This window comes from Lagopus muta, chromosome 4, assembly GCF_023343835.1.
Source record: "Lagopus muta isolate bLagMut1 chromosome 4, bLagMut1 primary, whole genome shotgun sequence".
In the NCBI taxonomy this organism is placed as follows: Eukaryota; Metazoa; Chordata; class Aves; order Galliformes; family Phasianidae; genus Lagopus; species Lagopus muta.
Window position 1 is genome coordinate 65866120 of NC_064436.1, and position 23186 is coordinate 65889305.

The 23186-nt window shown below is 51.2% G+C and overlaps 2 protein-coding genes across 2 annotated transcripts; one reads left to right on the forward strand and one right to left on the reverse strand.

The window, feature by feature from the left end:
* Positions 1–517: 517 nt before the first annotated feature.
* On the reverse strand, positions 518–6268 carry CD8B (CD8b molecule). The gene is made up of 5 exons (XM_048943246.1): positions 5199–6268; positions 4793–5044; positions 2418–2768; positions 1116–1199; positions 518–741 (listed from the first exon to the last, which is right to left on the reverse strand). The coding sequence occupies exons 2-5, from the start codon at positions 4857–4859 to the stop codon at positions 518–520; spliced, it is 726 nt and encodes a 241-aa protein (XP_048799203.1). The 5' UTR covers positions 4860–5044; positions 5199–6268.
* A 2322-nt stretch (positions 6269–8590) lies between these two features.
* Positions 8591–17836, forward strand: LOC125691860 (uncharacterized). The gene is made up of 2 exons (XM_048941772.1): positions 8591–8719; positions 14391–17836. The coding sequence occupies exon 2, from the start codon at positions 14401–14403 to the stop codon at positions 17020–17022; it is 2622 nt and encodes an 873-aa protein (XP_048797729.1). The 5' UTR covers positions 8591–8719; positions 14391–14400; the 3' UTR covers positions 17023–17836.
* The last annotated feature ends 5350 nt before the right edge of the window (positions 17837–23186 follow it).

The following is a 23186-nucleotide window of genomic DNA, read 5'->3' on the forward strand; positions in this document are numbered from 1 at the left end:
TGGGGCAGCGCCGTGCTGTTGGGCTCCTCTGCCTGTTATCAGCTGCTGCTCCACCGGTTGCTTGGCCTTGGGATGGGTTGTGTCTGCCTGCAGGCTGAGCTTCCCCCACAGCTTTTTGCAGGCTTTAAGCCCTGCTCGCTCCCCTGCTCCTCACCACATTCGTAGTCCCTTGCTGACCAAATCCAACCCAACTCAGGGCCACAAGGCGCCAGCCTGCAGAGCTGAATGATATATTTACCCTTTCTAATATCTTTACGAGGTGTGCAGCCACCTCTCAAAGTGTTCCTTACCAAAGTCATCAACCAGCACAGAGCCCAGAGCATCCTTCCAGCCCAGATGCATCCATTTGATACCCCAGTCCCAGTGCAGAGCCAGCTGCTGAGCTCCCGAAGTCTCCTTGAGAAAGGCTCGGCACAGTGCAGGATCTGATCCAGTCCTCTGCAGTGTCCTCCCTGGCTCGCATCACAGCAGGGCTCAGCACCACACGGCGATTCTCCATAGTTTTTCCCAGAAGGATTTACTTTCTGTGGACTCGAAGCCACAGCCTCCTCCTTAGTCCTGTGGGGAAATGGTGCCAATCAGCTTTGGGACCCCCAGCTCTCCACACACTCCCCACCCCAATCCCAGGCTGTACCAGGGTACGATGCTTACGATAGAAGCGGCGGATGGTGGGGATCAGGCTCAGCAGGAGCAGCAGGGCAGTGGCAGCCAGTGGGACCCAGACCAGGAGGCTGCAGGCACCTGCAATGGGGGACAGAGTGAGGAGCTGCCCCTACAGCTCAGCACTGCAGCACTGTCCTACCTGGGTGGAGGAGCACGGGGTGAGGAAGGAGAAAAGCAGATCTTGTTCTTGGGAGGGGTGAGGCCATGAGCATTACCCCAGAATATCCCTTGAGAATGCGCTAAATCAAAAGCATCATGGGGAGCTTAGCTCTGGGTTTTGATAACATTTTTGTGTCATTCTTGCTGGTGCAGGGATCCACCTGACGCTGCATCCAGGTGAGCTACATCCCTGGGGAGCACTAGAGCTAAAAGGAAATCCTTCCTGGCCTCTACACCCACGTAGAACCCAGGGCATTGCTTCTGGAGGAGACAGAGCCAACGCGTTCCTGTACCTTTCTTGTTGATGGCTTTGCATCGTGTGGGTTTCTTGGTGAATGGGGCCACCGTGGACACTGGAGGCAGAGGCAAAACATCGACTGTTTGGGAGAGAGGTAGAAGAGTGTTAATGTCACGCAGAGCACAGCAAACAGGAAGTGGCTGGAAACGGCAGCTTTTAAAACTACACCCAGCATAGAATCACAGAACAGTTTGGTGGAAGGGACCTTAAAGCCCATCTGGTTCCAACCCACTGCCATAGACAGGGACACCCCCCACTGGACCAGGGTGCCCAACCTTGAGCAGCTCCAGGAATGGGGCACCCACGGCTTCTCTGAGCAGCCTGTCAGGTTGCACTGTTGCAAACGTTGATGTTAATTACAGTTGAGAGCTCTTTGGATCTCTTAATGAACAAAGCAAAAAAACATCTTGAGACCATTTGAAATTGCCCGAGTTGGGTGTCAGGAGCATCCTGAGCCCCTCAGTGTTTAGAAAGTCCCTATTTTTAATAAAAAGCTAAGTGAGCAAACATAGGCAGGATTAAAGCAGAAAGAAGGAAAAAATCCCCAAGCCATGCTTACAGCCAGGCACAGCCTCATCATTTATTTTAAGGTTTTACATCACTGCTTGTTGGTTTCCAACCCCAAGCCCCCTATACACAGGAGCACAGGGATTGCAGCAGCACGGGGGGTTTTCAGGGGTCTCTGAGTCTCTTCTGTATTCACATTGCTGCAGTTGTTGCTCAAAACTGCATTATTTCTTCTAATAAAATGATAGATCTAAGGGAACTTAGAGGTGGTTTGTTTTATCCTGGCTATTGAAGAGAAAAAAACAATGTTTGGCAGAGTTGAGTCTTTTCCAGCCACCTGCTGGGGCTTAGTTTTAAATTGGAGTGTCCTTGGCGGTGCTGAATTTCAGCCATGTTTTTCATGCCTTGCTTTTGGGACATAGATAGGTGCATAGCTGATTAAAAAAAAACAGTTCTCCTTTATCTGAAATCAGCTTCTCTTTGAAGCAGCAACGATCCCAAAGGGAATTTTGAGACAGCACAATGAATGTGAGATGTGAGGTATGTCTGCAGAAAGCAAGAAGGGGTGTTTTAGAGCCAGCATCTATAGCTGCATCTCAATTCAGTACGTTGTTTTTCTCCCCAGAAGCCCACCAAGAAATGCATTGTAGCTCTTTGCTGCGTTTTCTGACTTATCCCATCTCATTGACCCCAAAGCCCCAACCTTACACCTCCAGACTGGGAAGCCAACATGCTCCCCCCCATCCCAGCCCACTGCCGCATGGTTTGGAGCCCCAGGAGTGATGCTCACCCACGCTGAGCTGGGTCGCAGTGCCCAGGATGAGCTCGGAGGACTGGATGGTGCAGCAGTAGTAGGTGCCGTTGTCGGAGCCGTGCAGCCGGCTGATGTGCAGCCTGGAGGAGTGGTGGGAACTCATCCCGTGAATGCTGAACTTCTCCTGGCTGACGTTTGCGCCATATGTGGCTTTTCCCAGAGGATTGGAAAATAGCAAGAACTCAAAGTGTTGCCTGCCCTGGTTCCAGCGGTACCAATAGAGCCCAGTGTGATCCCTCTTCATCGGGCAGATGATTTCTGTGCTGCTGTTTGTCTGGGCTAAGATATGCCCTGGAGTCTGGGATGAAAGTAGATTTGTACAGAAACCTACAAAAAGAGGCGGGAACGCAGAGCTGTGTATTTCACCTTCGTTAGATCCATAGGTTGGAAAAGATCTTCAAGATCCCCAAGTCCAACCATTGGCCTGACCTGCCGGGTCCCACCACTGACCCACGTCCCTCAGTGCCACGTCCACTTGTCTCTTAAATAACAGCCCAACTTTTCCTTCTATGCTTAGTAACTGGCATCAGACCAGAGCCCCTCTAGCAGAAGCATCAGCCTGTGTTACAAGCTGGACACAGTAATCCTTGTGGGTCCTTTCCAACTTGATGTTCTATGATTCTATCACGGAATCGTTTGAGTTGGAAGAGACCCTAAACGGTCATATTGTCCAACTTCCCTGCAATGAACAGGGACACCGACAGCTTCATCAGGTGCTCAGAGCCTGGTCTATGGTTCTGTGATATTCCTTCAGAGGCCTTTTCAGTTTCCCAGCTACTTTTTGGAGAAATAATAATAATAATTATATCTATTTTGGTAAAACCACATACATCACCCCACAACCGCTCATCTGGAGACGGAGCTCAGTGGCAGAGAGGAGTGGAAGAATGATTTTAAGTATTTTAAGAGTGCTGTATTTTTTGTATTCTCTCAGTTTTGGAATCCAGAGACTCTTCTGAGCCCCTTCCCTCCTTTATTTTGATTGCTAAAACTTTTAGATTATTTCTGTTGTTTTGTAGCTAGAAACCTGAGCATCTCCAGAGCTGTTTCTGTGGGATGCGTTGGTCTCTTCCTAAGACACATCTCTAGAAAGGGCAGAAAAAATTTGGAAAGATTGGGAAAATGAATATAAAGACATTTCATTTTATTTGATATTTATTTTTGGATGGCTGTTTTTCATAAGAATTTTGCAATTTGGAGAGGGAGAACAACTCAAAGGTAGCAAAAGGATTTGAAAGCTTCGTTTTGGCGTTGCATCGCCTTGTTTGGGCTGTGCAGGTACTGCTGGAAAATTATCTCAGGTCTGGGCAGATAGGAGTGGTGTTTGTGTGTGAGAGGAGCGAGCTGGCACGGCCTTGGGGAAGGAAGACAGGAGCTGGAGCAGGGCTTTGTGTTCAGCAAATAATCCTGTGCAGCTGCACAGCCCCTGTGAAAAACAGCCTCAGGAGATAAGGATGCTCTCCCTTCCCCTGCCTGTTTCCCAGGCGAGATTTAGAGCCATGCAGAAAGCTGAACAGACCCCTTTTCCCCTTTTTTATTTGCCTTAAAATTTACGTATTCCTTCAAACTTCCATGGCCACTGTTGCAAACTGCCCCATGCAACTCCAGCCCTGCAAGCCCACCCGCACAGCATGTGCTTGACCCTGGCTGCCCCATGGTGGTGAGAGGTCTGGCTGGGAGCAGGGGTCAGGTGGGAATGAGGCAGCAGCTCAGGAATGGAGCCATGGGGGCCAATTGGTTCCCCTTTACCCATGTGGGGCAAACTGGGATTTATTGCAATCTTGTCCAGAGGGAAGCTAGCCAACCCCGCTGTACTGTGGTGCTTTTCTCCCCAAAGGCACCTTCTTGTATGTCTCTAATTAGTTATTTAGTTTTTCCCATCTGGGACTTTTGGTACAACTGCTGGTGTTTTGGGGAGCCTGGGGTGACCCCACCACTGCACTGGGGCAACTCTTACAGGCACTATATATACGTAGTATAAGTACACTGACGATACATTCGGTCCATATCCCCTATGATTCACCCCATGAATTATAGAACCATAGAATCGTTAAGGTTCCAAAAGATGTCTAAGATCATCCAGCCCAACCAGCCTCCTACCACACCATGCCCACTATCCACGTTCCTGAGTGCCACATCTCTGCAGTTCCTGACCGCCTCCAGGGACAGTGACTCCACTGCCTCCCTGGGCATCGTGTTCCAATGCCTCACCACTCTGCCTGAGAAGAAATGCTCCCTAATACCCAACCTGAGCCTCCCCTGGAACAACTTGAGGCCATTCCTTCTCATTCTATCGCTGCTACCTGGGACTGGCGATTTAAATTGCCCTCATCCAGAGATATCCCTCTTACCTGGGAGCTGCAGGCAGAGCCAGAGCCAGAGCCATGGCCTGGCCATGGTGGCCATGTCCAACATCATCCAGCTGTGCGCAGGTGCTGCTGGTGTTGGTGGTGAGAGGTCCCCGCTCTCACAATCAGGTGTCAGGGCGACGGGCTGGGCTTCCTCTCTTTAATGATTTCCTCCTATTTCACCATCAAGCATCTCCTCCTGTTGTAAAATCTGGCCTTTAGGTATCAGAGAGCAGCAAGCTGGCTCAGAGGGCCCTAAATGAATAAAACAACACCCTTTGGCTGTCTTCTGTCGAAATCAATTTGCTCTCTAAATAAGAAGATGTAACTTCAGGCACTCCGCTGCAGCAGAAGGCAGCAAAATTAACTGCAGCCTCCGGGATTCACCACACAGCAAAAAATTCACCACCTTGTGCAGGAGGCATTCCGTCCTGAGCCTGGAAAATGCTGAGAGCTCTCCATCTCACACGAGAGAGGCATCGCAGAACGCTTTGAAGACGACAGCAAGAAACCTCAAACAAATTTAGTGGCTGACAAACCGCAAAAGTAAGGAAATTCTTCTCAGGCTCCCCACCTGGCCCTGAGCTTTGACACCGAGTGCCTCATTTGTTGTACTGAAGTTACAGGTGAAGGATTTGGAGCAGGAATGGCTTGGATTTGAGCAGTGAAATGCATGGTGTGAAAATGCAGGGGGCAGTGGGGTGCAGGGGTTGCAAGACTTCAGTATTTCCATCTTTGGGAAGAAATCTCTTGTGTGCTGTCATTTTCTTCTCTCTTTTTGCTGGGGTTCCCTCCTGGCTCATGCCCACAGGGTCTCTGGGGGGGCTCTGGGGTTCCCCCTCCCTCCACTCAGGACCCCCTGGATCTGTGAGTTGTCAGATGAATGGGAAGAAAGGATTTTCCATCCCATCTGGCGTAGTTTTTTTACCTTTTCACCAGATTTTTCTGTGCTGCTCTAACATGTTTCCCCCACACCCTTCTGTTTAATACCATTTCCTGCTACAACCACCCAGAGCCTTGTGGTGAAGAGTCAAATGTAGGGTCGGCTGAATCATTCCTTAACTCTTTCCTGGCAGGAGCAGCCCAGAGGTCATTTCAGTGCTTTCCAGCTCATTTCATTCCTTTAAGTGCACAGCCCTTCTCACGGGGCGCAGTCATCCATTAGAGCTGTGTTGGCAGCATCTTATTTTCTATGCTTTCTGTGCATTGCTGGTGTTTTTGTTTGGGTGGAGACCACCAGGGGGGCATTGAGGGGTTTTGGGGTGATGGGAGATTTGGGATGGCCCCAAAGGAGAGTGACCCCAACTCCAAGCTGCACATAAAGGGAAGGGAGAGCATCTGGCTGCAGGCGAGGGGAGGGGAATTGCAACACAGTGATTCAGACAAGGCAGGCAGGTTTTAATTGCATTTTCAGGGAGTGACGGAGTGCAGTATTGTCATGAAGGCTGCAGTGAACTCAAAAGGTTGTCCCCCACTGGGGCTGGCTCCCCTGATGAGCACCTGGTCAGATTTCCCCTTTCCAGTGCTGTGGGGACCTTTTTTATCAAGGGCCCTCACTGAAGAAGTGCAACTGCAGGAGAGCTTTTCCACTGCACATGAGTTGTCCTGCCTGCTGCCATAGCTGGGTCCCTCCTTTCCCACCTCTCTTTCTGCCGACCCCTGCCCATCTTCTGACCTCCTGCCCAGGACCAGAGTGTTCCCAGAGATGGAGTAAGCACTGTTAAAGCCTTGGGCACAGGGCACATTACTGCGGGCTTCAAATACTGCCGGAAGGTTGGTGACAGTGGCTTGTTGAAGCAGACGCTTTGAGTTTTGAGGGTTCCCCTGAGCTCTGAGCACTTGATGGAGCTGTAAGTGTCCCTGTTCATTGCAGGGGAGTTAAACTAGATGGCATTTAAGGGTCCCTTCCAACTCAAATGATTTTATGATTATAGCAGCTTTAGAGATACTTCCCTGCAGCATTTTAACTTACATTTGTCCAACAGAAAGAGAAGAAGAATATTAGCAATGTAAAAGCTTAATGCTGGAGCAGTTTTGTGGCTTTCTTTTTCTCTTTTTGTTCAAAATGACGTGGTTCTCAGGGCTGGGTGCTGCTCCCAGTAAACAAACCAGAGGTGGGACGCCTGTGTCTGGCAGCCCATCTCCAACAGCAGCCCCAGCGCCGTGGGAGCGTGCGGGCAGCCAGGTGGTGCTTATCACATCCCCGCTTTGTTTGGGGCTGCTGTCTGGGAAGAGCACGGGGGGGTGAGCTGAACCCATCTGTTCACACAAACAAGAGGTGTTTGTGACCTTGCCGGGGTACAGCGTCTCCTGTGGAGCTCTGATCATGAGCCTTGCTGGTGGCTGGGGCAAGATGGAGGGGAATCTGAATTTTCGTTATGTTTGTGCTACTTGCCTCACAGCTTCTAGTGGGATTTAAGTCTTTAATGTATACAGTAAAAGCCAGCCTTCTTGATCCTCTGCCCAACCTCATCCCTGCCCCATCTCCACAGTCTCTCTGCAGATCTGCTCCTTGCCCATACCCTCATCTCACCTTCCCAGCACCAATTTCCTGGTCCTTTGCCAGCTTTGTTACATTTTCAACTCTATTTCTCCCCCCTCTCTCCCCACCGTCCCCCCCTCCACCTTGGTGTCTTTTTTCCAACAAAATGTGTTGCTTTGGGTAACTAGAGCAAACCATTGGGAAATAAGAGGTCTGTAGTGGAGAAGCATGGCTCAGCGGGGTCCCCAGTTCTGCTGAAATCCCATTTTGCAGCAGAACCATGAGCCAGGCTGTGCTGAGCATGCAGGGGCTGGAGAGGGGAACTGCCCATCGGGGATGGTCGGATCCAGGGGGCTGAGCTGCCCTCAGTAGCCACAAATGCAAACGTTGGGCATAAAAAACAAGGACAAATCTGCACCCTCAGTGCTTTTGGACTACAGGACTTTTGGAACTGGAGAGTGCTGCTCAGCCTTGGCATGCAGTTATTGGAGTTAGGAGATCATAGGGTGGTGGGGTCCCCAGCAGGCAATCCCCAGGGCTCAAGCAGCTGCGTGGGAGCTTCTCTCCCTCCCTCCCCCAAGTACTTATTTTTAATGAGGGAGGGAGAGAAGCAGCACTGAGAACGACAGGAGGATGAGTAATGCCCTTTTCTGTGTAATGGCAGAGGAAAACGAAGGGGGCCGAGTGGTGTGCAGGGCTCTGAGCTGCAGTGTGGTTTGTGGGGTGAAGCTGTGACTGTCTCTGCAGCTGCAGACCTCCAGCTGCAGTTCAGCTGATGCTGCAGCAGGGCTTAGCCCCCCTCCATGCTGTGAGGAGCAGGGTTTCACCCCCAGCTACCCGCCTGTGTGCAATAGGATGGCATTGAAATTCTGCTGCTGAAGTCTGGGAGATAAAATGGATGTGAAATATTCATTGTGTAAATTGAGGGGGAACAAGTGTTACAGGTTCAGATGGTTTGGGGCCCAGGTGTGATGTCCCTCAGGCTGAGGGGCTAGCAGAGGGGTGCAGAAAGCAAGTGGGCCATGAAGGGAATCTTGGGGTACGGGTGGTCAGGGACAGGCGGCAGTGGCTGCTCCAGATCTCCCTCTTGAGGGCACTTGGTGCAAGCAGAGCTTCTTGAGATGTAGCGGTGACTAATCCGGCCCCCCTGAAAAAAAATAATGAGCAGAGCACCTGCTCTGTGGTTATCAGTGCCGGAGAGGATAAGAGAAGCCAAGCAAATTGTCCTTGGGAAGATAGTGGTGGAGATGCCGCACCTGAGGGAGGGAAAGGCACCGAGGAAGCAAACAGGCGATATCCTCCCCAAACAACCATCTGCCATGGCTATAAAGAGCTGCCGGCTCCGAGACCCCGCCAGCACCTTGACCCTAAAGGTGCCAAATCCAGCGGAGCTCTGCAGCATCCATCCCCAGGTCCCCGGGACTCCCAGTGCATCTGGACGAGGATTGGTGAGATCTTATTATCGGGGTCCTCCTCTTTTCCTCCTCTTTGCCTGCACCCCGGGTGCCGGCGGGCCGCAGCAGCCGCCTGCCAGGCCTTTGTCCCCCATCCCCTACTGTCCCCTTGTCCCCCCCACCCCCTTCTCTTGCTGCTGGGTTTGGTGTCCCAGGGAGGTCGTGGGGCTTTTTGGAGGGTTGGTTTGTGGGTCCGTGGGGTCCCGGTGTTATGGTAGTTGTGCTGTGAAACGCGGTCGTCTCTTAGCTCGTCACCCCAACTCTCGCTATGATGTCCGATATCGTTAGCAACTGGAAGCTGGAGCAATTTGTGCTCCAGAAGTGTCTCCCCCCGATTTGGTCCCCTGGGGCCTTTCAGGGCCCCGAGGCGTACCAGCAGCTGTGTCAGCAGTGGGAGAGCTGGTCCGAGGAGAACAAAAAGCCCAAACCCACTAACAAGTGCAAAAAGAGAGCGGCCTTGCAGGGTTTGCTGATGGTGGGCAGGGAGTTGTCGAAGTTGCTTAAGGAGGCTCTTGAGAGTGTGCAGACACTGGAGCAGGCCAAGGGCGAGCTCAAGATGCAGGTGGATAACCTGCGGGCAGAGGTTCAGGGTCTGTGCGGGGACTCGCTGAGGAGCGCGGTGGAGATAACCCGGCTGGAGAGCAAGCTGGGCTACGAGAAGTTGAAAACAGAGGAGTTAGAGAAGGAGGTGGGCAAATGGATCGGGGAGACACATGACGCGCAGAGCGCGGTGCGGGCTGTCCTGCAGGATGCCCAGCGGGACCGCGGCAATGGCCCTGATCACAAGGTGTGCCACGCCAAGATCCAGGAGCTGCAGGCTGAGCTGGGGGTGTCGCGGGGCATTGTGGCTGCCATCCAGGGCAAGAGGAGTCGGTTCGGGAACGGCGAGGGGGATGACTGTCTTGATCCACACCCACCCCACTATGACTATGAGGATGATGTGTGGGGGGCCAATGGCCCCACCAGGCCATCCCCATATGCTCCCCTGCGGGAGGAGGTGTGCCAGCTGCAGGGCAGTGACACAGAGGCTGCTAAAACTAAGAAAAGTCCTCCCGATGAGCCAGTCAGCCATGGCCCACTGCAGGCCATTGATACCAACCGGGCCATGCTTTGGTTCACCCCCGAGCAGCTCAAGACGGTGGGAAAGATGCTGGGGCCGCTGACCAAAGAGACAGCGGTCAACTGGCTGTCCAGGGCCCAGAGGCTGCCCAGGTGCCAGAGCGGCAGTGCGGTCAGTGACCTGATAGACGTGGTGAGGAAGTGCATGAAACCTGATGATTTTGCGGCCCTGCCGGGGGATGTGCAAATGGGCAATGTCCAGGATATCGGGGACGTCCAGTCGGCGGTGCTAAAGGTGTTTTTCCCAGAGGTCAACCCCTTGGTGCTCTTCCACCAGGAGAAGCAGAACCCTGAGGAGCGGCCAGATGCCTATGTCAACCGTAAAAAGATGCTCTACCAGATGGCGGGGCTGCCTGGTTCTAAGGAGTCCCCCCTTGATTTTGACAGGCCCGAATTCAAGGAGCCACTGGTGGTGGGGCTGACCCCCCCTTTGCGGGTGATCGCGGGTGGGGATGCGGCGAGGAAGCCGCTGTCAGAGCTAGAACAGATCCTGACCCAGAATTTTGAGCTACAAAAGCAGGCGTTCCCAGGGTACATGCTGGGGGGGAAAAAGGGGAAACCCTCAGCCATGTCCTTCCAAAATGCGGGGATGAGAAAAATGCAAGGGGACAACCGGAAAGATCCTGATGGCAAGAACAGCTCGGGGAAGGAAAACCAGCAAGGGCTGAGGTTTCAGAAGTCCAACCCTTGGCGGGCTGAGCTGAGGAAGCGCTTGATCAAATATGAGAAGCAGGAGGACATTGATGGCTTGCCAGACGCAGAGCTGTTTAGAAAGCTGGCGCTGCACGAGGCCAAGAAGCACAGCAGCTCCAACCCCATCGACCCGGGGTCTAAGGCTCAGCAATAGGGCTGCCAGGCACCTGCATCGCCCCTTTTTGTGGCACCGATTAAGACCGATTTGTGGGGGCGCCTGATAGTTGATATAACTATTGGAGGAAGGGTGCTTGGACAAGTGATGTTAATTGATACTGGTGCCTCTTATTCAATTCTCAGTATGACCCCTGGTGAAACTGGGCTCTTCCAAACACGCGAAATTATTGAAGTAACCGGGCCAAATGGCCAAAAATCCTCAGTGCCATTCACAGAGCCCATACCCTTCGAAATTGGAACTGCCAAGGGGTCAGAAAAATTTGGGAAAATGGAAATGAAAGGAAAGCCAGGAATTTTGGCTATCTCCACTCTTACAAAGATGGGGGTGGTAGTGGACCTGGCAAACCAAACATTGTTACGTTGCCCTCAAAGTGATGTGCCCATCATCCCGGCAAGCCACAGAGTCATGTCCATCAAAGCTCCTGAGCTCCTGATCCACCCCGAATGGGAGCCCCGAGTGAAACGGGTGACGGAGCAGTTCCCACAGGTCTGGGCAAGGAACAAGCTGGACTGCGGGCGGATCGATGCCGTAGTTGTGATAAAAGGGCCAGACCCCCCTCCTCAGCAGCAGCCCCAGTACCCGGTTGAGGCTGAGGAGGGCTTATGGGATACAGTCAAAACCCTGCTGGACCAGGGGGTGCTGGTGGAGCAGCAGAGCACCAGCAATGCTATGGTGTGGCCCCTGCGGAAAGCTGACAAGAAAACCTGGAGGCTGACAGTCAACTACAGCACCCTCAACCAGGTCACCCCGCTGAAGGCATCCATGGTGGCCAAATACCCTGATGTCATGGAAGCCATCTTCCGGGGATCAGAGTGGTTTTCAGTGCTCAGCCTGACCAGCGTGTCCTTCGCCATCCCCCTGCACCCCGAGTCCTGGCACAAATTCGCCTTCACTCTCCAGGGACGGCAGTTCACCTTTACCAGGCTCCCCCCAGGCTTTCACAGCACCCCCGCCATTTGCCACACGCATGTGTTGAAGATGTGGGAGAAGCTCAGCCACAAAGAGAGCGTGTTATCCTGTGCTGGTGACATCCTCATCCACACTCGGACCAAGGAGAAGAACCTGGAGGTTCTGGCAGAGGTGCTGGAGGCCATCCAGAAGACAGGGTTCAGGGTCAGCCCAACGAAGGCCCAGCTGTGCTGGAAGGAGGTGTCATATTTAGGGGTGACCCTCAGGGAGGAAGGGCGTTCGCTGGAGAAGCAGCGGGTTGAGTTGATACAGAAATTGTCAGCACCAGCTGATGTTACCACCTTACGGTCCTTCATGGCTCTTGTGAAGTTCTCCCGAGAGTTCATTGAGGGCTTTGCAGAGAAAGCCGCTCCGCTCTGCAAGCTCCTCAGAAAGGATGCTCTGTGGGAGTGGGGTCCAGAGCAGGATGAGGCAGTTAAAACTCTAAAGGAGAGCGTTGCCCGAGCCCCCATGCTGGTGTGGCCCTGTGGTGACAGACCCTATGTGCTGCAGCTGGCCAGCGTGGGGACAGGGCTGAGGGCCACCCTTAGCCAACATCATGGTGCCCTCCTCCAACCCATTGCCCACGCCTCGCGGCTCCTGACGCCAACTGAGCAGCAGTTCACTGCATACGAAAAGGAGGTGTTGGCATTGATCTGGGCCCTGCAGCACTGGGAGTATTTGGTGGGGTCTGCCCCAGTGCTGCTAAGGACATCCCGTGCCCCAGTGAGGTACCTCTTGTCAGGGAAGGGAGGGAACAGACCCATACGCAGCCCCAGGATGGCCAACTGGGTGCTGGCACTGCCCAACAAGGACATCCCTGGGGAGACTCAAGAGCCCCCACCCAGCATCTATGGGGTGGTCATCAGCAGCGAGAGGGGTGAGGAGGAGATGGGGGAGCCAAAGCCACAGCGGGCGCCCCTGTTTGAGAGCAGCATCAGCTTGGTGGATGCCAAGGACAGAGGCTACGTGGTATGGTTTGTAGATGGCTCCAACTACCATGAGAACGGGGTGCCCTACACGGGCTACGCTGCCATCAACCGATGCACTGGGGAGGTGGTCAAAGGGAAGTGCCTGCCGCACTCCATCCAGGCCGCCGAGCTGGTGGCTGTGACAGTTGCCCTTGAGAACACGCCAGCAGACCAGCCGCTGGCCATATTTTCAGACTCGGGCTGGGTGGTGAGGGTGGCACTGGAGTGGCTGCCACTCTGGAGGGAGAGGGACATGCAGTCAGCTGATGGCAAGCCTGTCACCTATGCCAAAAAGCTGCAGTACCTTGCCAAGCTGGCAGAGCAGAGGGCACACCCAGCCCAGATAATTAAGGTCAGGGCCCACAAGAAGGGAACAGAGGAGGCTAAGTGGAACAAAGAGGCAGATGCCAAAGCCAAACAAGGAGCTAAGGAAGGGCAGATGTGGAAGGCCAGTAGGCCCTCTGAGAACGGCCCCCTGTTGGTGGCTACAGGCAGGAACTGGGAGAATGTGGACTTGCTGGGCTTGCAGGCACAAGACCCAAGTGTCCGGGAGCTAGCGCAGGGCAGGGAGTACAAAGGGTGCAAGGTCTGGAAGGATGTCTCGGGTCTGGTCCTGGCACGGAGAGAGGGGGTAGATTTCCCAGTCTGGGTGGTGCCTGAGCTTGTTCGGACAGAGCTGGTGGCTTTGGCTCATGAGCAGGGGCATTTGGGAATAGATAAGACCTTGGCAAGGCTACAGGGTGCTGGTTGGTGGCCTGAGATGAGAGAGGATGTAGAGAGGTATGTCAACAACTGCCTCACCTGTGCAGCCAACAATCCCGATGCAAAAACAGCAAAAGCCCTCCTGGGCCACCAGAGGATTTCTGGCCCTTGGAGCAAGCTACAGATGGAGTTTATCGGTCCTTTGCCCCAAACGGCCCTAGGAAACAAGTACTGCCTGGTGATCAGTGATAACTTCACCAAGTGGGTGGAAGCATTTCCAGCTCGAAACAACACAGCCAACACAACTGCCAAGATCCTGGTAGAGCACATCTTCTCACGGTGGGGCATCCCAAAGGAGGTTGACTCAGATCATGGCCAACGCTTCGTCGGAGAAGTTTCGAAAGGAGTGTGCCAGGTATTGGGCATTAAGCAAAAGCTTCACATCATGGGGCATTTCCACAAGCCTGGCTTGATGGAGGGGCCCAACCAAACACTGAAGATAGCATTGAGGAAGATCATAAACCAACAAAGGAAGGACTGGGATCAGAAACTCCCACTTGTCCTCCTGGCATTACGGGGAGCTGTGGCATCTCACGTACCTTCTCCCCCCAAAATGGCTCCTGCAAGAGACCCAAAGATGCTGGAGCACTGGTGTCAGAGAGGGGCACCGCCAGACGAGCTGCAGCCCCGTGTGCTGACAGACAGGTGGGTTCAGGACATGCTGAGGACGGTGTCAGATACGTACCACCAACTCGCCTCAGTGCAGGAGGCCAACATCCACAAGATGGACAAGCAGCTAGGAGTGCTGCTGCGCCCCGTGGAGTGGAACACAGGGGACCTGGTAACATATCGGGGGGTTAGAGAGAAGAACCAGGAGCTGGGACCCCAGTGGATGGGACCGGTTAGGGTTGTGAACAAGGCCAGTTCATCCATGTACCAAGTAGAAATCAGAAAGGGGGCGAAAAGACAGGAAAAATGGTTCCATTCTTCACAGTTAAAAGCATGGAAGGGAAATTAACGGGGCTGGAGAGCCCGCTTTGCTTATGTTTTGCAGATGAAGGAAAATGGAAGGTGATTGTGACCAGCGGGAAAGGCGAACTTCGTGGCATCACCATCCCTATGTGTGCTGCAGGGAAAATGCTTTCAAATTTGTGGTTGCAGGATTTGCTTTGATTTCTGGTATGTCTATAGTGCTGAGCATGCAACATGCCCAACCAACCCACCAGCACCTCCAAGAAAAAGTCAGTTCCAGCTTAGACACACCCCCCAGCAAAAGGGCCACAGCCCAGCACAGGGTCAGGCGGTATGTAAAAATTGACACAGATTGGCCTTGGTCTCAAGCTCATGTGAAATATTCAGGTAGTATGGGATTAAATTCTAACAGGCGCTTAAATTTGTCAACAGTAGTTATGCATGGGACTGAAGTGTATTTGGAAAACGAGTGGAGCTGGGATAGCACCAGCAGGCTTCCGCAGCTGCTGGGGAAGGTGGGGCAAGAAATTAAAGTAGGATGCAGGGTAATTAATGGTTCCACTCATCAGCAGGTGACTCAAATCTCCGTAACTGAAATAAAAACCAAGAAGAGTCAGAAAAAAAACTGTGCCCTGGAAAAATTGGATTGTTGGTGCAACTTTACGTTAGTCCAGCCAGTCTTTGTGGTCTGTCTCTGGGCCCAAAACAGTGTGGGGTTGTCATTTAAATTCAAGATTGTCACCACGATGCGTTCACTTGCTACCCTTAAGGCCCTGAGGTGCCACTTCTTGGCCTGGCGTGCAGCCCAATACGCTGAAGTGGGGAACCAAGTAAAATTAGAAATTAGATACTCTCAAGAAAGTGTAACTGATGCAAAGCGAATTAATGGCACCACTGTGACTCTCACTGCTCCTAACAGCCGTAAGTGGGTTGTGCCAGTAAACTGTGTCCCTGAGAGCAAAACACTTAGTAGATCTGAATTAAATGCAGAGACATCATGGTATAGCCAGGATTATGGATACTGTTCACGTCCACTGAAAAACCTCCAAGTGTGGTGTCAAGGAAAGCTGAGTGTAGAAATGTCTCCCGAGCTTGGAGGAAAGTGGTTGATAGGAGGCCCCGAAGGATTTCAAAAAGAGTTTCCCATCATTGCTGTCCTGCGTCCCTTTGTTTCCAAGATAGGCCCATACGTAGTCAAGCAAAATCACATCCAAGAGCTGCTGACCAGCCCCGTGCGATCACTGAAGAAGGTGGTGCTGTCCCTGTCCACTGCCAATATTTCATCCGTCAGACCGCACTGCGCTCCCTTTCTGTCCACCCTCTACACCGGCTGGCAGGCCTGGCTTCACAGCCGCTCCATGCAGGAGGCCCGCGCCAGGAGAGACCTTCTGGCCACAGCCCTGGGAGGAGGAGGTGCTGGGCTGGGAGTGCTCAACAGCATGAACGTTGAGGTCTTGGCCAACAAGTTGGAGGCTGTCACCTCAGGCGTGCAAGGCCTCCTCAACCCCCTGAATTCATCCCTGGCCAGCCTAGGGATGGGGCAGTGGCTTGTGTCAGAGGTGCTGCCTACCTGGGAACACATAAGTGAGAAAGACCACCAGGTGTTGTTGCAAGCACTGGGAATCGAGCAAAATAATGTCTCCCTTGCTCTTAGTTGCATCCAGGCCCAGATGTGGGTGCAGAGTGTCGTTGCAGGTATCCTGAGGGATGGTGACAACGGCATCCTCCCCACCGAGATCCGAAAGATCGTGTGGGACTCAGCCACGGAGAAGGAGCGGCAGCTCCAAGCCTGGTGGAGGCTGGTGAACTTCACCCACGACCAGGTCCTCAACTCAGTCATCGCCTACGTCCTCACCGTGGTGGAAGCCCGCATCGAAAAGGTCTACCCCATCGTGGCCCTGGGGATTAGCACAAACGGGTCCGTGGTCTATCCCCTGGACCACCGGATGTGGGCAAGAGTGTCAGACAGAAAATGGCAATCTGTAGATCTGGAAGCCTGCATCTTGGAACGGGGGCTGGGATTCATATGCGAAGATGATGCCCTTAAGGCGAGCGATGTCTGCTTTGACACCAGTGAGGGGGTGTGCCATTTTGAGATCAATCCTGGCAGCAATAACAAAACCGTGTTAGTTTACGTAGGGAAAGGGTGTGTATGCTTTAGAACAGTGTGTAAATACGTGCAGATTAATGACATCTACAATCAGACCGTATTCAATGATTCAAATACGTGTGCTTGCAATGTAGCTATTATTAGAGGCTGTGATTTCGTGTATAAGCCGCCAGTTTTTACTAGCCAATTGCTAATCAGAAACTATAGCCTTTATCGTAGTATAACCCCGACCCCCATTGGTATGGATTTGTCGCTAGTAAAAGAAATGTTAGAGCATGCTAATTTACAACAGCTTTTAGAAAATGCTAAGGCAGAAGCTAAAAAGATCCTAATAACTGTACATCACGATGGTAACGTTATAAAGCAGGTAGTGGAACGGATTAAGAGGGTGGGAGAGCACCACTGGTGGGAAATTTTCTTTGGCTGGTCCCCAACAGCGACCGGCATCTTCAACGCGCTCCTGCATCCTGTTGTAGTCATACTGCTAATGCAAATCTGTGTGTGCTTTGCCATGGTTGCTACTTGTTACTGGATAAGGCACGTGAGGCTCTGCATTGAGAACCACCTGAAAGGACTGGGGCTGGCCAAGCGCCTCCTGCCATAGTCAAGGGCAAGACTGGGTTGGCCTCTGTGTTTGCCACCAAGAAGAACCTTTAGCTCCGCTGTTGGCTGCAACCCAGTAGGCGTTGAGCGGTGGGGACACAAGCCATACCAGACCTTGATGTGAGGGGGTTACCTCTGCTGTCACAAGAGGGCCATCCAGGAGCAGAGGGCGGGCCGTGCAGCCTGCCTGTAGGTGTGAACCACAGAATGGTTGAGGTTGGAAGGGGCCTCTGGAGGTATCTGGCCCGATCTGCCTGTTCAGGCAAGGGCACCTAGAGCAGATTATCTAGGACTGTGTCCAGCTGGGTTTTGACTGTCCTTATAGTGGAGACTCTACAACTTCTCTGGGCAACCTGTTCCAGTGCTTGATTACCCTCCCAGTAAGAAAGTAAGAATAACTTCTCTCTGAATATCTCACTCCCAAATGCTAATGACAAAAAGCTGCTTTTGTGTGATTTAAGACTCCTTAAGCGGAGGAGAAGAGGTTAGGGAAAGCCAAGGACAGTGCTTCTGGAAGGATACAGAAGGGAACATAAAACCTGAGTGCAGAAAAGCAGAATCAGAAGGTGGCAAAGGTGCTATCAGCCTCAGAGACTTGGAAAGCTGATAGAGGAGCAAAACCAAAGATCGCGTGATCACCTTGGACTTAAAGGAGCCGAATCCACATGGACCTTTGCAGCAACCTTCTCTGGGTTCCCAAGACTCCCAAGACGTCTGGCCAACGGATTGGTGAGGTCTTGTTCTTGGAGCCTGGACATCACTGCTTTGCTTTGCTTAGTTGTGCGTGTAACCAATAAAATCTGTCTGTTAGAGGATGGACTGTCTATTTCATCATTTCCCGCTCACAACCCACCCATATTTATAGCTTTAGGTATCCTGTAGAAGAGAAATTCTGATAAAAAGAAAAGATGTGCTCTTTTTCTCCTTTTTCCAGGCCAAACTCACTCCCTTGCTATTTGTCTGCAGAATACTCATTGAAACAGAGGGAATTCTGCCTTGAAGAGTGGGGCTCTGAGTTGACATTACAGCTCACATACAGACACAGTCTCCTCTTTACTCTGCTTCTCCTGTCTGCAAGCTCTGTCTCTAAAATGGAAAGGAGCTTTGAAATGTATACAGGGGGTCTCAAACAACTTTATAACATTGCCAATTTCAGAAAATAAATCAACTACCTCATTTCCAGCCCGTGTGTCCTATCTCATCTCAGAGGTCTGCTCTCTCTGGGTTGGGATGCATTACACTGACAAAAAGCCCTCTCCACATATTCACATATAACACCTTCTTCAGTCCCAAACTTGCACCAGGAAAGAGCAGAAATGCAAGGATTAGTCCAGAGATTATGGTACAGCCATAGGGAAAGGGCTTCCTACACCTGTATTTTCACTGTCAGCAGAGTCCCTACATGGCTCCTGGATGCAGCAGCAGCATCCTTTGCAGCTGCAGAAAGCTGCTGCCCTCTGCATCAATCCAAGGACAGTTTTCATACCACCTCCATCCACTGGTGAAACTAACACAAGATGGTGTGATTAAGAACTAAATCACAGGGCAATCAAAATGACTTTGTTGCTGCAGCTGCTCTCAGCAGTTTGAGCAGTGGGCAGGAGTCACAGGAACCTGAAAACAATCATAGAACTGAGGTTGAAAAATCCTCTAAGCTCACCCAGTCCAATCAGCATCCCATCCCCACCATGTCCACTAACCCACATCCCTCAGTGCCACATCCACCCAACTCTTGAGCATTTCCAGTGACAGTGTCCCCACCACCTCCCTGGGCATCCTGTGCCGATGCCTCACCACACTTTCTGATTATTTTTCCTAACATCACACCTGAACCTCTCCTGAAAGAGAACAGAAAGGCAGGAGATTACTCGGAATTGCACAGGCTAAAAGAAAAAGGAGAAAAAAAAATAAACCAACACTCTTACAAATACACGCCCCTTCTTCCCAGCATCTCTAGAAATAATGTGGTGCTTTATTCAATAGAGAACCACGGGATTGTTGAAGATAAAGCTGTCCCCTGCACGCCTGTAGGTGCTGCAGTGCTCCATGTACAGCCAACAGCAGTGCAGGAGCACAAGTTGTGGCTGCAGCCACCTGGGTATGGTGTTGCCTTTCCTCAGTTTGTCCAGCATGGTGATGAAGGACCTGGCTGATGGTAATACGTGAGCACTGTCTGGAACACAAACACAAGTCAGTCCTGCTGGGGGCTCCCATTGCTTTATCACGGAATGGCTTGGGTTGGAAGGAACCTTCATTGAGTTTCAATGCCCTGCCATGGACAGGGCTGCCAACACTAGATCAGAGTGCCCAGGATCCCATTCTGTTGGCAAATACCACAGCATAGTCACAAAGATACATGCTTGCTGATGTTGGCCTACACAGCGACAGCTTACAAAACATTATTCAAAGAGAAAAGAAAAAGACCTGCTGGCCTCCACAGCACACCCACTGATACGCTGCGGAAAAGCACAGCACCGCTGTGGAGTCTGTCCTCACTTCCTTCATGCTTGTCCACAAAGCTGACGGATAACCTTAAAACTCAGTCAGTCACTAGAGACAGTGTGGAACCCCACTGTGCTGAATCACAACGAAAGATGACGCAGACACGAGGCGAGGCTGGGTGAGCCTGCGCTGCAGAGCCTCAGCTGGACACCAGCCCTTGGCTGTGCACTCACCTTTCTCTCTCTCTCTCTCTCACACTGATGCTTTTTGGTACACCGAGTGCAGGGTGGGACGATGAAAGGCTGTGTGTGCCCTGGCACCTGGCAAGCTTGCTGCTGGGTGATGCTCAGCCTGGCCTGGGTGGTGCCACACCTTCACCACAGGCACCATGCTTGGGTTGGCATGCAGCGAGTGTGGCCTGAGGTCTTCCCCTGCTAGGCGAGAACTGGAAGGCTTGCAGCCTTGAAGGGAGGTTACAAACAGGAGGAGGCTGACTTTTTATGTGTTCTGAGAGTGATAGAAAGAGGGGGAATGGCTTTAAAATCAAAGATGAGAGATTTAGTTTAAAAGATAGGAAGAAGTTCATCACTCAGGGGTTGATGAGGCACTGGCACAGGTTGCCCAGAGAAGCTGTGGGTGCCCCATACCTGGAACAGGTGAAGTTCCTCTGTTTATTCAGCCAAAAGCAGAGGAGACTGAGGGGAAAATTCAAGGCAGCTACAGCTCCTCACAGCGAGCAGGTGGGGTTAGGGAAAAGGTCTGCACCAGAGGGGTGGAACGTAGGGCATGGAACAGGCTGACTGGGACAGTGGGCACAGCCCTGGGCTGCTGGAGCTCAAGGAGTGTTTGGACACTGCTTTGAGACACGGGTCTGTGTTTCGAGCAGTCCTGTGGGGAGCTGGACTCCATGGCCATTGTGGGTCCTTCCCCACTGGAGTGTTCTGTGACAGTGGGAGGAGTAAAAAGGATCAAGTGTGAAGGAATTGCTGATGCACATTCAAGCACAATATGCATCACAGGTACAAAGGTGTCTTGCTACAGAGCCCTGAAAACTACATCAGGGTCACACTGCCAGAGTTATTGGCCCAGGAATTCCAGGACGTAAGCAGATGTTGCCGCTGACATCAGCCTAGGTGCTGCCTAAGAAAAAACAAAGATAGTTGAAGGCATCTTCCAGAGCCTTTTGGTCTTAGACTTGCATGAAGTTGTAGCAACACCTTTAACGACCTCTAAGAACTGGGCCACAGAGCCAAATCTTTCTAGATGCTGAGAAGCCTGACATCTCTGTGGTCCCACTACACCTCATCCAGGTGGCTGACTTGACCAGAAAGATAGAAGTGCACTGTGCAACTGAGAAATGTTACTGTGGCAACCTGGGAAACACAAAGCATGAGACAGATCAGTGCTGGAGGGGAAGCAGAGCAAGGCAGAGCGATTCTTTAAGCACAATAGATGGATTTGAAAAAGGCCAAAGGCAGGGTAGGAAGGAACCAAGCATATGTAAATTCACCACAGCTTCTCCATCCCGTTCTTGAAGCTTGGACTTAAAGAACAAATATTTCTGGAAAAAAGCTTCACTATAAAGTATCATATACATCTATTTCTCACAGCATCCTATTGACAACGTGTGTGGTTCAGACCAAGGAACTAGAATCTATAAAGCAGATGGATTGAAAACGCACTAAGCTGTAAGGAGGACAACTGTATTTAAACTCCTAAATAACAAAAGTAGTGCAGTGCAACAGCAGCAGCAGTATCACAACACCACTTTGATCAGTTCCACTGTTAATTCTAAGAAATCTTACTTCCTTTTGAAGATTTCTTTTAAATCCCCTCTCCCACCCACAGAGAGTTTTCAGTTTTCCCCTTAGATCTCAGAGGAAAAAAAAGCCACAGTGCATCAATTCTTTCACCTTACCCCTGCTGAAGTTTTGGTTCTGTTGCGAACACTGATGTCTCAAGTAGAGAAATAGCTGGGACCTGCAGCCACAGGCTCAAGGAGGACTGTAAATGGACAGTCTGTTCTTCTGCCTGGTGTTGCCCTGCTCACAGAGTAAAATCTGACTACAGTGCAAGTGGTACTCAGCATGCTGAGCAAAGCAGACTGCTTCAGTTCAGACTTGGGAACCCCAAACATCCATCACCAGTGGAAATAGATATTGATGCCTGAGCAGCAGGGTATGCCAGCATGCACGTAGCAGCAAACCTGGGTAGGCACTTCCCTGCAGCTCTAAGAAGACTGTTTTCTTGATTCAGAAAGTTCAGTAGAAGTTTATGCCTGAACCTTTGCTCTGCTAGAAATAACCACTGAAATAACAGTTCATTGCTTCCAGCTGGAAACCAAATTCTCTGCAATAGGAGACAGTTTATTTGGAGGTGGGGAAATACTCTTGGTTATACTTCTCGTTTCCTACAGAACGATTCACAGCACTGCACCTGCTTCTCTCATTTACTTTTTTGAGGGACCCATTTTTGCAATACCCACATTTTTCAGCAGTGTAAGTGCAGACCTGCTGTAGCCCACGTGGATTACAGGGAGCCCAGGGCTCTCATCTCTGCTCAGACAATTCAGCAGGTTGGGTACAGTAAGGGTGTGCCTCCGAGGCCAAGGGTAGGATTAACTCGCCAGGTGCCAGCATTCACCAAGCCCCCCTGAAACCACAGCCCCACTTGGGGTATGCAAAATGAATTCAGCAGTCCTTCCTATTGTCTTAAGGCTTCAAATGAGAAGTGAAATTGACTTCTGGCTTGCTTTACAAGATGTCCTATTGAATTGTGGTGTTTTTTAAACACATTAGGATCTCAAAAGAAATGTTTTCCTGTACTGCTGCAGACACAGAAGGGAAAACAAACTATTAAGTGAGATATTTCAGAAGAGCATGTTGGGCTTTCAGGGAGAAACCCCTGCACCTGCTGCCAAAACTCCACGGAGTCACCAGGTAGATCTGCTGCTGTATCTGTCCAGGTGTGACAAAGATCCACGACTCAGTTTGTTTCTCAAATCAGAACAGATAAATTTAATGAGAGTAAGAGATGAACAGAATCAGCTTCCAATGCGGATTCCTCTGCTACTAAGAAGAGGAAAAAGACATTCACAGTGAAGGGCAAATAAAACCATCAACCCATATGCCTAATATTTTTAAATGTCTAGGCTTGGAAATAATTATCATCAACACTAAAGGCTAAGAACAACACAGTGAGGAAACACACAACCAGATGACTTCAGAAAAATGAGCATCACTTATCTGAATTCAGGCTGTATTTTTGCATGCTTCTGGTAGACGAGAACCTGCTACGTCCTGTTTGCAGCATTTACATAAAAGATTAATCACTGCTTCACCAAAATACAGCAAGAGTACTTCTTTCAGGATCTTATTATCATCTTTGATGCCAAGAAAGTTGTGGGGTTATGTTTAGAGCAGCAGATGCATGTGTCCTGCACGTAGCTTGTACTTTTTTCCAGATAGGGCAGGACAGCGTGGAGTTCAAACACAGATTTGGAAGCGATCACTGATAGAGATTAACTCCCAAATGATGCTTTTGCTGTATTATCAGAGCTGCTGATCTCCTCCTGACTTCCAACACTGCAAGTCTTATTTCAAAAGCAAGTAAACTGACACTTATTTCCCTTCAACAGAGCTTTTTCTTTTGTATATGCAGAACACCACATCATGGCCTTACTTGACCACTCAGATTTATAACTTCATAACCAGAAACCTAAAG

What these genes read in the sequence shown, in the direction of transcription:
- CD8B (XM_048943246.1), bottom strand. Translation starts at nt 4,859, where the DNA reads ATGATGTTGGACATGGCCACCATGGCCAGGCCATGGCTCTGGCTCTGG. An exon ending in TGCGACCCAGCTCAGCGTGG is followed by an intron (nt 1,200 to 2,417) that starts GTGAGCATCACT and finishes TCTCCCAAACAG; the next exon opens with TCGATGTTTTGCCTCTGCCT. An exon ending in CAAAGCCATCAACAAGAAAG is followed by an intron (nt 742 to 1,115) that starts GTACAGGAACGC and finishes CCCCCATTGCAG; the next exon opens with GTGCCTGCAGCCTCCTGGTC.
- LOC125691860 (XM_048941772.1), top strand. Translation starts at nt 14,401, where the DNA reads ATGGAAGGTGATTGTGACCAGCGGGAAAGGCGAACTTCGTGGCATCAC.